Below are 18,320 nucleotides of genomic sequence, written 5' to 3' on the forward strand. Positions count from 1 at the left end.
AGCAGAGAGGTTGGACCAGATGAGCCACGGTGGTCCCTTCCACCCTGACCCATTCTGTGAAAGCTCAGCCTGTTGCTGTGATCAGCATCACTGCTCAGCTCCATTTTGCTTTGCTCACTATTGCTGAGTTTACCTGGGCTGCGTTCTCCATAAACAAGTAATACCAGAGCAGCAGATTTAAAGGCCTGAACTCTTTAAATCCACAAGCCTTGTAAAGCAATGGTTTTATAAAGATTTTTACATGGTAATTTCTGCTGCTGCCTTCAACTGAGTGAGGCAAAACCCCCAAGTCACAAGCTCTGCCTCCCCATCTCCACAAGGCCTGGGGTTCTCACAGACACCCAGATGCATCTGCAATATTTACTAGGTCTCCAGGTTTTCCTGTTATTGGTCATTTTATACTGTTATGGTTTCTGACACTGGGTTTTTGGCTTATTTTTCCCCCCCTACAGCTACTGACAAGTCTTTTAAAAGCTGTGTTTATATTCAACGACTATGCTAAGGGAGAAATAAATATTTTACCTCGGAAAACCCGCAATGAGATTTGTTACTTGGAGCTCCCTAAATGGGATGAGAAACAGTAAGATAGATACCAAAATGGACAAAGATATACACCAAAATACTCAGTGAGTGAGCCTGCGAACACTTTTAAAATGCTCAGTTTCTTGCAAGTATCTGTAGCCATTAACCCGAGGGTAACAGGAGCCATGAGGCCACCTGTTGGGAGGGGAGATGGAGGAACCACACACCACAAAAAACACGGGGACATAGACACCCACTCCTCCACACCATGAGGGATGCGACTGTCCATTATTTTCATTGCACGTGCATTTTGCAGGAGCACCGGCAGGAATACCGGAAAACCCCAAACATTTCTTTCGCACGTCGCAGCAGCTTCCCCGTCCCATGTGGGCTGTGGCGGGCGCGGGGCCGAGAGCGGAGCGGCTCCACGGCCCGAGGGATGCCCAGGGCCGAGCACGGCCGGCGGGGCGGGACGGGGCCGGGCCGCCGGCGCTGCCGCCCGGAAGGACGCGGCGTTCGCCTGCCCCGTGACCGCGGCCCCGCCGGAGCCGCCTCAGCCGGGCCCGCCGTGCAGCCGCCATGGCGGGGGACAGCCCCTGCGCCCTCCCGGTGCAGCTGGTGGAGCAGCCCAGGTGGGTGGGTCGCTCCCCGACCCCGTCGCCGTTCATCCCGGGGCGGGTGGGCGGTCTGCGGGCGGCCGCGGGAGGTGGGAGGATGGTTGGGAAGGCTCGTCCTCATGCTCCGGGCTGAGGTGCGAAGAGGTGTGGACTCGTAGCGTCCACACGCCGTAGGTTTTTTCCTGACACGACCAAAAACTGCTCGGGAAGCTCCCGCTGCCCGGGGCGCGCCGGGCTCCGGCCCCTTCTCCCGCCCACAGCAACCCGGCCCGCCCTGACGCCCCTCGCAGGGTGGCGCTGGGGCAGCAGGAGGAATCGTTCATTCATTCATTCATTTGTTCATTCATCATTTCGCCTACATCATTTTTTCCCCAGAGTTTTTGGGGAATGCTGATTATTCTCTCGTCCTTTTTGCTGGAAAAGGCCCTGGAGCAGCGCTAGCCGGGCTCATCCTGGGAGTGGCTGCGGCACGTGCCAGCTCCCGCTCCTTGCCCGTGGAGCTGCGCTCGGTGGGTGCACTTAACGCGCACACAGACGAACCTTTCTGCTGCCTTAGCGCTGCACAAGGGGCGCTTCTTAAAATGCCGCGTACGATTGCACCGTAAATCCCACGGAAACGACGAGTCCAGCATTTCCAGACTTGGAAGTGTGAAGTTGTGAGGAGTGCCTTTGCTTTAAGGCTTCTGACAATTTTCTTCTTGATGGAGGTGCTTGAAATGCAGTGCGTGTCTTGCAACATCAAGGCCAAAGCCTGTAAATAGCCTTTCATCACGCCTGCTTGTAAAACCCACATTAAAAAAAGAGATCAGTCAGCACTTAGATAAACATGCCCTCATGACTGCTTTGTTTGTTGTCTCTTGGTACCAACACTACTATAAAAATATCTGTGAAACAAAGCAACATTCTAAATACTGACACAAAAAGGAATAAAGTTAACACCTAGAATTCTGCCAACAGATTCCCCCGTGGACAATAATATTATTAATGTGATCTAGAGGAGGGATTGAACAATGAAATGGCAGAAATTGCTTTTGCTAATTGGATGAGCGATATACCAGTCAATACTAGGGGAGATTATAAGAAGGGGAAATCATAGACCTAATACAGCTTTGTAACTGGGCACAAAGATAGGAAGGTACCGAAAGATCTGTTAAAAAATATCACAAAAAATAATATATTGTAGCTTTCTATTTATAAAAACCTTATGAAACATTTGCATACAGGTAGCTGAACAGTAACACGGCCTTTACAAAGATGTAGAAACAAAGTAATTGTGGAATTTTCTAACATCTGTTTCTCATTGCAGTCTTCTTACTTCCACTTTGCATTAACTAGGCTTCCAGTTCTAGATTTAGATTAAATGTAGAAACCTTATCAAGGTTCCTGTTACTAGATTTTTGTCAGTAGACTAAAATTTTGCTTTAAGGTAGTTTCAAAATGAATTGCTGTCAAGTTTCCTATGCTTCACTAAAATAAATGGCTTCATCTGTTCTCAGCCCTCGTTTTCCTACTGTTCTGCATGACACACTAAAGTATCCCAACTTTGCAAGCATGAGGCAGAAGGTTGGTACCTTTACAGTTGCAGGAAGTAAAGCAATAAATAAATAAAAAAAAATATTTGCTTTGAAATTTCAGTAGCACATCAGGCACCTCTAAATGGAAAACCTGAAGTACTTTTGCTGGAATCCTGTGGAGTAAATACTGTCATAAGCCAATCTGACGTTTGGAATTTTAGTTCTCTGTGTATGTATTTATACAAAGATGGGGTAGTGCCAAATATGAAAATTGATAAAAATCAAAATCTAAGTAGAGGCTTCACTGTTATGTGAAGAACAGAAATAACCAGCTTAATGTCACTCCTGATGCAGCAGAGAAAACTCCACATACTTCAGGAAGCTAAACTGAATTTGCTTCAAGAAGCATTGAAGCTTCCTGTCTTTTATGCAAATATAGTCCTTCTAAATATTTCTAACCTGCCTTTCAGATTGCAGAAACTGAAGGAGATGTTTATATCAAAGTTTGGATCAGCTCCCAAGTTTTATGCTCGAGCACCAGGACGAGTCAATTTAATAGGTAAAAGAGAAAAATTAACCTTATGTTGTTTTACTTCATATGTCATCATGGAAATGTAGTAGTTTAAAACACAGAATGAAAATGATGGTCTTAATTTTATTTTTTCAGAGAAGTTTCTTGTGATAAATGGAAAATCATATATAATTTAGTAGATTTTACTGTATCTTATTATAAAAAACTCTACATAGATATCAGTTTTGGAGAAAAACATTTATAGACAGTAGTGATGGTTTTGAAAATTGCAGTAACTTGCCAGCTTATTTTTTTAATCAATTAAAGTTACCAAATATAACCAGCCCCACAGCAATATACATGATAAAGCATGAAATGATTCTACCATCATCTCTTGTTTACTCTTCCATAGAGATGTATCCACAGAACCTAAAATAGTGGATGTGATTCACTGGCAGACTGGAGAGACACAATTATTTTGAGTTTAGGACTTACCTTTATTTCTATAGCAGCCTTGTTTTTCAGATTCTCTGTCCGTGTTAGGATTGTGTTCTCGCTGCAGCTGAGTTTACTGCATATGTTCATAAAATAATCCTACACATTTGAAGATGTAGTAAAAGGATCCTGAGAAACAGAGCAGTAAATCAGTTTATTATGCAGTTAATGTTAATTTTTATCTCAGTGTTGTGTGAACATCTCATATAGACTAAATAGACAGCATATGGTAGCTGGGAATTATTCCCAAGGGAGAGGATGTTTACTACATACATTTTCTATTTGATTGTTACTTTATGTGTTGTATGCAACTGTATTAATGATTATTTATATATAGTAGTTATCTTCTTGGGAAAAGGTCCAGAAATTGTATGACAGTTCTGATTCTTGAACAGTAATCTACATGGTGGGGGATTTTTAAAATTTTTGTAAGCCAGTGGTAAAATACAAACATTTATAAACAGGTGCAAAAATCACTAAAGAAAGAAAAACTTTGTGGAGTAATAAGAAACGGAGGAAATGTACCCCAAACTTTAGGTAATAAGAGTTGAAACTAAGTAAGAAATTGTCTCATCCAGTAAACAACGGTGAAGACCCATAGAAATTGTGTTACTTCTATTCTAGAAAGAATTATTACAAAGTATTTTCTTTGTTTCTTTGCTAGGAGAACACATAGACTACTGTGGTTATGCTGTGCTCCCCATGGCTATAGAACAAGATATCCTGATTGCCGTAGAACCTGCACAAACTCAAGTTTTGCAACTGGCAAATACCAATTCTTCGTACTTGTATGTAATTACTTTGTTTATTCATTATTTTTGATGAACCTCTTCATGCATTGCAATACAGTTTACCTTTTCAGAGATCTGACAGACTTCCATTGCAATACAGAGTCTGATTGTGTAAACAATTTATATCAGCAGATGGAATCCCACAGACTGACTCCATGCCATGTCTATCAGTTTAGAGCAATAGCTTTGCAGCTGCTGTCCCCCACCTATTTGTTCATATTACTCTGTAAGGCCTCTAATTTTTCAATCCTTCTAAAATTCTGCAATTCTGTCCTCCCTTCTTTTATCTCATCTTTCTTGATATAATCCCCATAACTGGCAGCAGCTCCATATCCCCTAGAGAAGGGAGTGAAATGTTTTGTAATCAATTACTGCAAAAGTAAGGTAACACTCCCCTGCTCTGGAGAACCTGGGCCTGTGTTTTCACAGCACAACAGCTTTAGCAACAATCCTGGCTCAAAAAATCTGTATTCCCTCGCTTCCACTTCCTCCACAGCTGTTGTTCACAGAATTACAGGGCAATTTAGGTTGGAAAGGACCTTTGAAGAGCCCTTGTAAATAATCTTGTTGACCTTCTGCTGAACTGCCTGCCAATGTCTTTCATGTATTGGGAAACCCCAAAACTGGATGCAATATTCCAGCTATGGTCTCACAAGTGCTGAACATAGGGAAATAATCCTGCCACTCTTTTCAACTTCTGGCACGTTTTTCTGCCTCTTTGTACCAGACTGATATTTGTGCAGTTGCATGGCAGTTCAGATCAGGTCACTCACCCGCATGAGCTTTTGTGGACATTTTGCAAAAATGAGAATCAGCAAAAGCTTAGTTTAAGCCATTTTTATTGAGCCGTTGGTTTAATTGGTAAATTAGTTCCTGAAAGCACAGTGTGTGGCAGCACAGGGACAGGAACATACTGTCAAAAGTGGGAAACACTTGAGCACATATTCCTGCTTAAAGCTGTTTGTTATAAACACATTCTGAACTGCTGCCTGTGACTAAGACAGTTCAAAGGAATTTCTACTTCCATGCTAAGTATAAATACTCAGAGATTTTTCACTTTGTGGAGTATGTTTTCACATTATAGCTGGGCTGAATTAAGAGTCTGCCACTGCCACTTGGCTTCTTTTACCTCTAGTCTCCCTGTACCTGCTTCTAAGATCAACTCAGCCTTTTAGCAGGTGCAGAGTACTTGTTTGATCTTAAGGTAAAGTGCACTATTCCCCCATTTTTTGCTTGGATAATTTTCTGTCATTTTAGTGAATTGCCATGCACTCAGCACTAAAGCTGACTTGGGGTAAACAGTGGGAACAAGCAGTGGTGAACAGGGAAGGGAAATGGAAGGTGTGTATGGGACCTTTCCCTTTCTTCAATAGCAACCTCCCACCAGGGCTTAAGCTGTGTTGCAAAACCATTCTGCAAGAGACAATAGCTTCAGAATTACAATAGTTTTGATTAGGACAAGTTGTTATAGTGAACACAAAATAAAGCAGTAATAAAAAGGTAAACATTTTCACTTGGTCTTCAAGCTTTGCTGCATTAAATTGCAATTGAAATGGCCTTCTCAGGACAGTTCCACAAAATGTAGAATTACAGCCTTTGAATTTAAAACATAGTGCACACACTGTCACTATATTTTTACATCTGCCCTGGTTTCAGTTTAAAATCATATGCTTTAAACCATAAACCAAGAAAAGATCTCAGAACTCAGCATTAAGCATCTTGGTTTTGTTGAGACACTGTTGCTTAAAAACAAAGCTAAAACATGTCCATAATTTCATAACAAAGAAATATTTTTCAACACTTTGAATGTTACACCACATAACAAAACTGATGACAGTATGTCTTTTTTTCCCAGCCTGTTACACTGGTAGATTTATTCCTGTGGTGAATGTGTATCTATAGGCCTTTGGTGACCAAAGACTAACCAGAATCCTCTGTAGAAATACTATTTCCTATTTCATTCTTATTTTGTGAACTGGTAAACTGTGGAACAGTTCTGTAGCACTCTTCCACCCTGATATTCATGTTACCTTTCAGTAGAAATAGAACAGAGAACAGCAAAACCACCTGTTTGTTTTTTATCATATATTATCTCAACTGATCTGATGTCTTTTATGTTATTGGGACTAAAAAGGTATTCAAAACTTACATTCTTCTGAAGTTCCTGATACCTTCCCTTCACACAACAACTTTGTAATTGAGAAGTATGTGTAGAGAGAATATCTGACATTATACTTCTCAAAGTGCCTTCAGAAGTACCAGAGGATGGTAATTACCAGTTTCCATCTCACATCAAAACCTGAAAGTTTTGTTTGTTTTTAAATCAGAGTATTTATACAGAAGACTCAAACAGATAAACTAATATATTGACAGGACAATAAGGTTCTGTGAGAAAGAGCCAAATTGATCTCCCAAAAATAAAGATTGTTTACTTTTCAAGCAGTAAAAACCACCTCAAACTTAAAAATCCTATCTCTTCTAATTATACAGAAAAATTGAAGTTTTTATGTCTGGTTATGGAGAACTGACATTTTTCCTCTAGCATTCTTTAAAACGGAAAGGCTGGAACAGACAATATCAGAATATTTTTATTTCATGGGTATGTTTTTCCCAATATTTTATTTTAGTTTGCTATAAAGTTCTTATATTAAACTGCCTAATTTTCAGTAGGAGGTTCAAAGGCAAGCCTGAAAATTTACTGATTTAAGATAAAGCTTGGATATTTAGGAACTGTTTTTTATAAAAAACTGAATGTGATAAAAAATAGACAAGGATTCTGGGGATTTTGACAGTACCACATTCTGTGTTTGTGTGAATTATGTCCATATAAAACCTGCCAAAATCAAAGCAATATTTTTTCTTCAATTTTCTATGTGAGAAGATTGCAGAAAATAGCAAAATGCATTTTAAGAAGTCATTATTTTAATTTGAGAACCAGCAAATATATAATCATAATATGTGTCTTCTTGTTCATTGAAATTTTACTCTGAGAGGGTAAAATGAATTATGAAGAAAAAATATTTTAGAATTCTTTGAGGCAAAGAAGACTTAAGATTCCTTTTCTCTTAATCACTTTCACACATTGCTTTCTACCAGCCTTGTTTTTTTCAACAATAATTTAGGATTATTGTAGGAAGCAAGCATAACCACAGATTTTTATAATCTTCTTTACATATGACAAGTATTTTCTATTTTACAAATACCTCATGGGGGGTTTATTTTATTCAAAAACCATAAGCACGTTGATGTTTTATTTTCTTGGAGATCATTCTAAATACACATGAATCTCAAGCTGGGAGAATTTACAGCCATTCTCAAACTTTCCTAGTACTCTTCTCTCAGTACTCCCTTTCATATCTTTTGTGTTCCTCAGCAAAACCTAGTAATTTCTTACTCTAGCTTTGTGCAATTCTTTGCTGCTGCACTGCTGATAAAAATCCTGTTTGTGGCACTAAGATAGCAGCTTACACATTAAACTGTACACCAACCTGATGGGTTTGCACTGTAATTAAGGTTAAATTTGAATGTCTAACTGGCAAAATGGGAATTCTAAGTTGATAATCCAAGTGCCAGATATGTTGTGTGCCATGGAGCTGGGAATAGGCTGTAGGCTGGCAGCACAAGTGGAGTTCCTCACTACAGCAGGGCAAGCAATAGACCAGATGAATGGTGGTGCCACTGCAACACTGCTTGTTGCTTTGGGGGTTACATGACACAAAAAATGCAGCCTTTAAGTGCACCAGAATAAAGTGAGCTTTTCAGACATTGCTGGAATACAATTATATCATAGTAAAGATGCTTTAGATTTGTATGACTTTTTCTCCATAGGTAACAGAATAATTAACTGATAAAAACATCTTTTCACTGGTATCCATTCCAAGTATTAATTAGTGATGTCCTTTTGGACAAAAATAAGCCCAGGAAATCAATAATCTATGTAGTTTACTAAGACCAGTGTAAGAAGGAAAATTTCCATCTTTTTAGGAGTTGCAGACTTCCCCCTGAAGTATTATTTCTTGAAACTGGTTTTATTCCTGTTAAATATTTCCAGGAATTCAGCTGCCTCTGTTCATATTTTTTAGCAGAACTTGCCTTGTAGAGCACATGTTAGTCTGGAACTTTTGAATATTTTAAATTTGATTTCTTGCTGTTCTCAGTGCCTTTGCTGTTTCTGTGTTGGGCACCTGCTGTCATACCATCAAGCAGATGAAGTTCCTGGGTGTTCAAGGGTACAGACTGCCAAAAAACTTGCATCTCCCTGAGGCCTCTGTGTGTCATCCATGCCCATTTTGACAGCTCCTGACTGTTCTTTAGAAACATTCAAGCTCAATATTTTTATTACTTTGAAAGAAAGGTGGAGTAGGAATTATCTGGGAGGAAACAGATAAAAGATTTAAACTAAATATTTTTGTCTTGTAACATACATAATATAAATCTGGAGCATTAGGCTTGTTTTAGTGAAGTGCCATTCAGAGCAAAGGTAATGAAGATGAAATCCTGAGCAGGAATTACCAGAGAGCCTGAAGTTTATCTGTCTCTAGACATAGTTTGACAGATATGATTATTTGAATTCCCTTCTAAGAAATCATGAAAGCATACGCATACATGATAGAAGGCATCCTGCCTTAATTAAGGATGTCAAAGGCAGCTTAATTTCTGCATTTATTTAATATATTCTTTATACTTTCTCAAGAATTCTCATGCTTTAATCTAAAATAACCATATAGAAACGATTAATGAAGATAAAAGAAATGTAAAAAGACCAAACAAGAAACCAAGCCAGAAAACATTGCACTGAAAACCATCAAACCAGTTTTGTCCGTCAGCAGGTGGCAGTAACAAGCCATGTTTTTTCGAACTAAATTTAATACAAATTAAAGCCTTAAGATTTTTCTGTTTTTGCAGGGATTTCAGTACTAGTGTTAATAACATTCAGATTAACAAAACCAAACCTCAGTGGCATAACTACTTCCTGTGTGGACTGAAGGGTATTCAGGTAAGCCAAATCGATTTAATTTATGAAATTAATGTAGAAGTAAAATACAACAAGAATACCTATTTAATGAAATGTTTCCCTGCATTCTACAGCTTTTTTTTAACATAAAGATAAATATCTTTATGTTAGAACTTAAAGAGGAGATATGAGTGGGTTTGCTTTAAAATATTGGCAGAGCACTATTTTCATCTCTATAAACCAAATTACAATAGCAAATAATTGCTTCAGAATGTTGTGATCAAACATTATCAGGATGACATTTCTGTATTTTGAAGTCAAAAGGATTGCTTTCCAATGGAATTAATTTAATTAAAATCTGCTTTGAAAAAGGTTGGGAAGTTTGTTTTTCAGGACATGAAGATCATATCTTAACCCTTTTCTTTCTATGGAAGCATTTAAAAAACATGGACTTCCATTAAAGCTGAAAACCTGTAATTTGTGCACAACAGCTGAGTGAAGCTGACTCATGCAGTAAGTAAAAGAAAATGCAAAAGCCAAGTGAACAGCATACAGAAGAAATAATCCATTAAGAACAATTACTCATCCTGGTTTTCAGGGTTTGGAACTTGAATGGGATTTTCAGAATGCCCTGAGTTAAAAGTGCAGCTGTGCAGGAGGGGGCACACTTACGGAAAAGGCAGGAGCCCAGCCTCCCAGATGCTTTCCTGTCTGCCCACTCAAGATTTATCTCCCTGGCCCTGAAGACCCAGCTGTTATGAAAACAAGTGCTGCTCCTCAGTGCTGCCCTGGGAGGCAGCCTTAACTCACCATCGAGGCTCCTGCAAGTCTCACCTGCTCTTTGCAGGTGAGGCACAGAATTCACAGAATTCATGGCCCTTTGAGGGGAAAGAAAAAGGTGTATTCTCTTCTTGATGTCAGTCTAATGATATTTCTGGAAGGGCAGATGGGATAAACAGTGATGGCAGGTCAGGAACAAGTCGCCACAGCCAGCCCAAATTATGGGTAAATGTGCTTTTTAAAGCACATGAAGTTTGCCTCAGGATAGGCCATCTGGGTCACCCCACAGGATGATCCAATAGATAAGGACTGCAGACTGCTGAAAAGCCTACCTCAGACCTGCCCCTGGAGTCTTCAAAATACAATATTCGGAACAATCAGGGCCACAAATTACTTTATTACAATTCACAGGTCCTAAACCACTCCCTGCTCCTATGCCTAGACCCAAATAAATTACTTATGTGTGCAGTAACATGAGTATTTTCAATTGTGTATTACTCAGTAATACAGGCATTTAAATTGCACTGAATGTAGAGATATAGATTAGGTTTCTTTACAATATATCCTTTCTTATACTAAGGCTTGCATGACCAATTGACTTTATTTATTTTGCAGTCTGCTACTGAGATCTGTTTCCTAAGGACAAGCTTTCATACTTGAAGGTTAATTTGCAAAGCAGGTTTGCAGACTCTGGTACTGGCAGAAAATAAGCATAAATGTTACAGACTTAAGAAACTCTGAAATACAAGTACTCAGAGGGTCCAGCGGGATAATCTGTTTATATTAAGTTGAACATGCTATCCTTTTGGGACAGAACTGTTGCAGAACTTGGCAAAGTCCATTTTCATTTTTGAAACTGAAGTACATTTTCTATTTAAACATCGCGTGATAAGTCTGCAAGCCTGATTCACATTCAAGACAATCCAGAAACTGTGGATCAGTTTCTGGTTACTCAAGCATTTTCTGTTTATGAACAAACCTGTCTAGTGTTCTTCATGAAGGGGCATGGGCAGCAATAGTATTCTAGATATGAATTTCCTTTATTTGTAAAACAGGAAATTCAAAATATAATCTGAAGTGATGGTAGAAGACTTTAAAGGAGGCTCTTTGTGTTTGCTGATCTCTACCATTGGTATTTATGGTTGAAGTTGTTTCAGGAGAAGTAGTAGAAATCTTTTCAAGGTGGACATTTCTTCAAGTAAATACTATTATTTTTCCTGATTATTGGCACTGTAACAGTTTATTGACGTATAAATTGCATCAGAAGTTAGCTATTTATATGCCCCCCCATATACAGTCAATGATTTTTTAATAAGTACTGCATGTTTGTTTCAAATTAATAGCAGAGAGAAATTTATATAGAAGTGATTATAAATAAAAAGAAAAAGCAACTAAAGAATATTTAAAAGAGAATGTACATGAGGATTTATGACTTCTGGATTAAATGTATCATCTGTATTATCTGTCATGAATGTTAGAATATTTTAAACTTCATTCAAAAAATAGCATGCCAGAGACCATCCCCACTGGTAGGTGTGTCTTTGTGACCCTAAAGCAAAGAGCTCCTTAAGCAGCATTGTGGTTTTCCCAGTGTCAGTCCTGTGGATGCTTCAGGACACAAGTATCTGCTTTGAAAACACTGCATGGCTACTGGTTCCCCTCAGTGTCATGTGGCTCCCTAATACCACGTGCCAGCATTGGAAGTGAAGCATAAATTGGACCTTGAGCTCTTTGTGGTGCCTAAATGAAGAGCTGTTGAGAAAAGGACAAAAGTAGGATATAAAAGGAGTGGTAACTTCGCACTGTCACCACAGCAGCTCAAAGCAGAGCCAGTTGCTGCAAAACCCACCCACGAAGCTTGGTAAATTCTTGGGCGTGCAGCCCATCCTGAGTTCTGCTTGGGGTAGTTATATGTTTGTGTACAGCCATTGCAGACATACCTTTGGCTGAAACCCCACCATTGGCTTTGTTCTTAAGGAATAGAATAAAGATTTTGCTTTTGCTTTATTTTGGAGATAACAGAAGCAGGTTCTTGCTTCCAGCAACTCAGCAGAAAGATTCTCTTTCTAAGTATCAGATAATTGCAAGCCTGAGCCTGTCTGTACTTGAAACTGAGATTGTTTATTTTTTCATTGTTAGGAACATTTTGGTCTCAATAACCCAACTGGAATGAATTGTCTGCTAGATGGAACCATCCCTCCAAGTTCTGGTCTCTCTAGCTCCAGTGCTTTGGTGTGCTGTGCAGGACTCGTGACACTCAGAGCTAATGGAAAAACCCTCTCTAAGGTAATTTACTGTAAAACACGAGAGTGTCAGCAGTAAAATTCTACTTTAAATTAAATATTGTTAATGCCTGTAAACATTAAAAACACGATACAATTGTTTTTGCAGAGAGTTGTTGGATATAAACTTAAGATATTGCACAATCGAGCAAACATCTTTGGCCAAATTTTGGCAGGATTTGAATTTGGCAAGAAAACAGGCTTACATTAAAGCTGAAAAAAGGAGCATTATTGTAAGCCTGTATTTTGGCCAACCATCAGGTCCATGCCTGGACCAGATGTGCTATCTGCAGGCCAGGGCTGAGGGTATATGTGCTGAAGCATGAGGACCACACCCCCGAGGCCTTCACTCTCTCCCTGAATGACTTTTCATGGCTTTAACAACAGAGCATCTGTTGGAGGCCTGTGGAACAATTTCTTGATAAATTATGTAATCAGCACAAAGTAGAGGTAAAATTCTTCCATCTGACTCTCCTTATTCTCTTCACAGTTTTTTTGGAACACATATTTACAATCCAAAATGTATTCCTCACTTTTAAACAAACATTAGTCTAAAAACAAACCCCAAGTATGTGACCTGTTAGCAGTACAACTGTTAGCACTGTTTGGCTTGCGTAATACAGATTTCTGGAGGAGTCATGGTCCTTGAAGGTGCCATATGGGAATGAAGTTCTCTCCATTAAAAATGTCTGGTTAAGTGAAACTAGGATCTTAAATTAGAACATTGTCAGGAAGAGAAAAGAACAGATCTAAATGTGACTGTTACACATATTTGTGCCTATTGTCTAAGACAGACATTCCCAAATGTGGTACAAAGCCAACTGAAAGTGGCACATGATGATGGCAGCTGTTAACTCTGCTTGTAACAAGCATTTCTCTGAGCCATGAGGTGAACAGATCCACACAGAAGGTTTTTGCTGATCTGCTGAAATTTACTTCTCTATGAGGCTGCAGTTGCAGGAATGCTCTCAGCAGTGAGTGCACAATCCCACATTGCCCAGCTCCCAGGGCTGGCTTGAGGAGTGTCAGGCAGGGCTCAGGCAGAAGGGAGCAGGGTTGGAGAGGGAGGGAAGCTTTTTAGGTAGGAGGATGTGGCTACAGTTACTGTCACCCTGACTGGTGTTGGTGTCTGATCAAAGGCCACCTTGTAAGGGACTGGACACCGTAAGAGAGGCTCTGGTTTGGGAGGTGAGAGGAGTGGTAGGTGAAAACACAGAACTGGGGATCCTTCTTGGATGAGTGAGTCTGTAATTAAAGGGTTGGAGGTGACTGAATACATACCTGGCCTGACAAGAAGCTTCTAGTTTTGCATAGATGGTCCTACCACAGGTCAGCACTGTCTCTGATGGTGGTCCCCTCAAGAGTGAAGCTTGGGAACAGCTGATCAAAATCACTGGAGTGCACATGTTCAGAAATTGGGTATCTGCACGAGCATAAAATTGACAGAGGTCAGAAAGCCCACATTTTACTAGATGGTAAAAATATGTATCTGGAAAACCAGAAGCCAGGTTTTCATTATTCCAATTCTGCACAGTGTTCTTCAGAGAACAAATGACACAGTGTGTATCTTGAGCTGAACTTACACATGGCTTGGGAGTACCAGCCGGCATTATGCCAGACTTGTTGCAAAGAAAGGTGCAAAACTTCTGTCATTTTCATAGAAAATTATGGAAGAAGAGAAGGAAGACAGAGACTCCACTGAGTGTCTTTTCTTCTCCTCATATGTCCTGTTCAATCCTCTTCTTGCTAGTTGAAAAATGTGCTGAAAGGTAAGCTTGTGTCTAAAATACAGTTGGACAAACACAAGAGACACAATTGCACATTTTTGTCAGGAAACCCTGCTGTCTGCAGCCAGATATTTTGCACTTACAATGAAAAATGAGCAATTAATGTACAGATGAGACTTCTCAATAGCCACCATAGGAGCAGGTAAAAACATATCCAAGGTTTTGTATGCTTGCATAAACCAAGGCACCTGGTTGTCATGGTTAGGAGAGAGGGTGACAGCTCTGAAGACTGATTGCTTTTGTCCAGGCTTTAAGTTTCCTCAAATCTTACAGGACAGTAAAAACTCATTCAGTGTTTTTTACTAATTTATGATTTACCATGAGAGACTTCTTATATGTAGCTAAATCCAGAGTCTCTGTTGCACTGGATTTATGCTTAGCTTAGCAGAACTGCCTTGTAAAAGGCAAGGCCAGTCAGAGTATAAATTAGAGCAATTTAGGCATGTGAGTCCTCAGAAGAATAAAACGTGCTCTGGCCACTTCTTGCCAGCTCCTAATGCATCCTGTGCTGGTGTCAAATGGGATCTGTGCAGGATCCAGTCCTGCTGGCTCTGTGTCAGCAGGGAGCTCCCCCGTGGCAGGGAAATTCTTAGCTGAGCACAAGAAGGGGCTTTCCAGATCCTTTCTACTAGAAAGCTAAGCAGGACCGTACATTTTTAAGGCTCTGGATATTTATGTGTTTGTTTATTTTAAATTAGAAATATCACTTTACCCCCCCATCCATCTTTTTTTTTTTTTCCAAATGCTTTATAATTGTGAAACTTGTAAATTGTGGTATTTATATGCAACAATATTTGGTTATGATGGTAATTTTATGAGAAAAGGTTGACTTTTTGCCCCTCACTAGTCTGATGGACTTTGCAAAATCTTAATATGATGGTTTGTAGCAGGAAGACAAGAAACTTTTGGCTTTGGAATCAAATTTGGCTGAATTGTAGGGCTTCTGTAGCCAAAGTTATGAAAAAATGACCTTTTACTGAATGGAACATTTATCTGTTTTGTTTCTGTGAAACTATTTTTATGAGAATATTTTAGTTATATGTTCTTTTTCCTGATAAATGTAAGTTTAAAATAGTTGCTGTAGAGTAAAAGTCATTGAAATTTAGAGCTTTTATGAGATAACACTTCCAGTGTGAGGTTCAGGCCTATGAGATTAAGAGCCAAAACCCCACAAAATTAAAAAACATTGTAAAAGCATGGCTAGAATTTCATGGTGGCTAACTTTAAAAATAGCACTTTTTTGACATTGAAAACAAAATCAGAAAAAAACATGCTCTCACTAATTGTGTGTAGCAGGCTGAAACAAGGCATTGTTTCAGTGTGCATACAATATTTTTTTTTAAAAAAAACCATCATACACATACACAATAGTTAGGGAAAATACCAGTTCAAGACAATTCAGCCAGATGTGCAGTGCTAACCATTTGCAGCAGTGCAATAGCATTCAAATAACAAGATGGAAAATGTAGAATGCGATCTTTAAAAGGAATCCATTTTTCTCCTCCAAACAGGATACCAGTCTAAGGCTCTGTTGGCATCACTCAAACAGCAGCAGTGCTCAGAAGCAGTAGTTCTTGATTTTTAAGTGATTTTTATTTTACTGCTACAAAATCAATCTTTTGTATAACTTTTCATCAGGAGATGATACTTTTGGTAAAGAAAATGTAATAATGCTCTAAACTGTCCCAGCTTTGTGTTTTGTGGTAGGAATTAATGAGTACAGAAAATCACTTAGGACTGAGTAACTAGATTTACTTCAAAGATGTGATAATAATATTGTTGTCCAAATGTTAGATCTTGTGAAAGTAAGGTCTGTTCAGCCACATTAACATTTTTTCTGTTACATCAAGGCTGGGTATCTGTGCACATACTTATTGGGAAGAAGGGATCAAAACTGAATAGGGTTTATCTAATTTATTGTGAAATGTTGAGTATAGGAAGGGGAAACATATTTGGCTTTATCTAGACTGAGAAGAAGCTAAGTCAGACAGAGTAAATAAAGGACTTAAACCTAACCTGTAATGGCACAGTGTCCATTGGTTTCACTTTTCCCAAACTATAGCTCAGAAGAATTTGAGTGTGGGTTTCAAACATTTTTAAACAGTATTTCAACAGTTACTATACCTGCTACTGTCACTGGTTTCAGTGAGAGAATAGATAGGCCATCTGGAATCCTTTCTACTTGGTTTCTGAAGCCTCTGTATAATAATGAAAGTGCTTGAGTTGAGCCCTTTACCACTCCTAATCCATAGCTGTCTGGCAAGAAAACCTGTGAGTATCCACACTGGTAGTATGACTTTGAAATGAGTAACTTGTGCTGATAATACTCTTAGGATTTGATTATAATTTATTTTATTTAAAAAATATTTCTTTTATAATTTATTTTATTGATCTATCAAAAATCTTTGATAGATGCATGCTCGGGATAATTATGTGAGCAACCAAATTGTTTACACAAAAACTAGATACTGTATTTTAAAGTACTGTTAATACAGAGAAATGCTAAAGTTCCTTTCTCTCAGTGGAACTGAAAAACAGGGTCCTTGTTAAGCTTGACTGTATGTTTGTAATCAAGGGGAAACAGAGTACTTTAGAGCAGTGGTAATCAAAGGCCATAATCTCTCATCAACCTAATTGATAACCTTCTATTTGAGCATGTTAGGGGGCAGACAAAGTCAAGCTAAGATTGCTGTGCTTATGAGGACAACCAGATACTATCTGACAAATATATTCCCATTCTGGAAAAAAGTAAGCATAATTACCTTGCAAAACATATATGAAGTTCAGCTAATTGGAATTTTATGTGCAAACTGGAAGCAGATGGTAACTTTCAGCAACCTTTGCCTAGTCAATATGAGATATTAAAAATAAAGGCATTCCTGGTGGTAAAAATAACATTAAAAATTTGAGCATCATTTTATACCCTTCCAAATGAAACTTAGTACCTTATATTTCAGAAATTATTTTTATACCTATATACATATATATAAAATGTGCACAGATTGGAAAAAATTACAGTCTAACTAGACTTGAAATATGTTATATGATGGAGGATGTTTCCTTCTTACTGTAAAACACTCATCTTTATAAATGTTTTTTCTGCATTTTCAGTCTTGTGTATTGTGAACCAAAGTCTGTAGAATTTAACAGAAAATCTACACTACATTTGCCATTAAATTACCAACATTATTAGTTGTAAAGGAAAGCAGCAGACTGAGTCTGACTTTTCAGATTAACTTGCTGAAATGTTAAGGAATGTTCTTTGGGGGACCATTACTCTATATCCATAGAGGAAGGAAATATATGCACAGCACTTTCGACTGAATAGATATTTAAATACTCCAGTTACTTAAATATGCATGATGAAGAGAATTCTGGAGCACTGGAAATGACAGTGCTAAAAATAACTTAGATTAACAAATTCATTTTCTTCATGGAGCTTCCATTTGCAAACAATAAAATTTAAAACAAGAAGAAAACTGGATTTTTTTTTTATTTTAAAGATTATTTACCATTACTACTGCACTATAGTGCATAAAAAATCTACCACACTTAACTTGGGCCAAAATGAACTACATTAAACCACTGAGGCAGATGTAATTTAATACTATCATTTTATGGAGAAGATTGCTTTATTTTGGCTGCTGTCGTTCTGGATTTGTGTATATCAAGTTTCTGTGTAATGTAGGGTGAGCTGTTCCAAAAAAATACTAAGCAACACTAATTCTGTTTTACTAACAAATATTTGCCTGTCTCCTACTCACTAATTGTCTTACTCTTTTAAGGGGTTTACTCTTACACAAGTTTACTTCTATGAAGGGCTGTGGGAGATTGAAAGGGATTGATCACTGATTTGGAACATATTAACAGTGACAGTTATATGGGGACAAATTCTGTCACAGTTTACACACTGTCCAGACCCATTATTGCATCAGTCAAAATCAGAGCAGTTGGCCCTTGGCCTCTTTGTAAGCAAGAGGACTACTAAAGGTGAAACTCCCTTATCTGTCTTCATTCTGATAATTCTTCAGGTTTCTATTTTTAGGATTTTTTTTTAATATAAGTAA

At 38.5% G+C, this 18,320-nt stretch overlaps 1 protein-coding gene and 1 long non-coding RNA gene across 2 annotated transcripts in view; one reads left to right on the plus strand and one right to left on the minus strand.

Annotated features, from left to right (window-relative positions):
• Positions 1-1,017: 1,017 nt before the first annotated feature.
• Positions 1,018-18,320, plus strand: part of GALK2 (galactokinase 2) — a 45,060-nt gene continuing 27,757 nt past the window's right edge. Inside the window, exons 1-5 of the mRNA XM_059858388.1 lie at positions 1,018-1,154; positions 3,124-3,212; positions 4,324-4,447; positions 9,356-9,446; positions 12,324-12,470. Of these exons, the coding sequence (XP_059714371.1) occupies positions 1,102-1,154; positions 3,124-3,212; positions 4,324-4,447; positions 9,356-9,446; positions 12,324-12,470 (504 nt within the window). The 5' untranslated portion in view covers positions 1,018-1,101. The remainder of the gene's footprint in view (positions 1,155-3,123; positions 3,213-4,323; positions 4,448-9,355; positions 9,447-12,323; positions 12,471-18,320) is intronic.
• The window catches only part of LOC132333364 (uncharacterized), an 80,604-nt gene continuing 65,910 nt past the window's right edge, over positions 3,627-18,320 (minus strand). The window contains exons 3-4 of the long non-coding RNA XR_009488147.1: positions 13,748-13,889; positions 3,627-3,788 (exon numbers count right to left, since the gene is read on the minus strand). This is a non-coding gene — a long non-coding RNA (uncharacterized LOC132333364). The remainder of the gene's footprint in view (positions 3,789-13,747; positions 13,890-18,320) is intronic.

The sequence above is a fragment of the Haemorhous mexicanus genome, chromosome 13 (genome assembly GCF_027477595.1).
Source record: "Haemorhous mexicanus isolate bHaeMex1 chromosome 13, bHaeMex1.pri, whole genome shotgun sequence".
NCBI classification, from domain to species: domain Eukaryota; kingdom Metazoa; phylum Chordata; class Aves; order Passeriformes; family Fringillidae; genus Haemorhous; species Haemorhous mexicanus.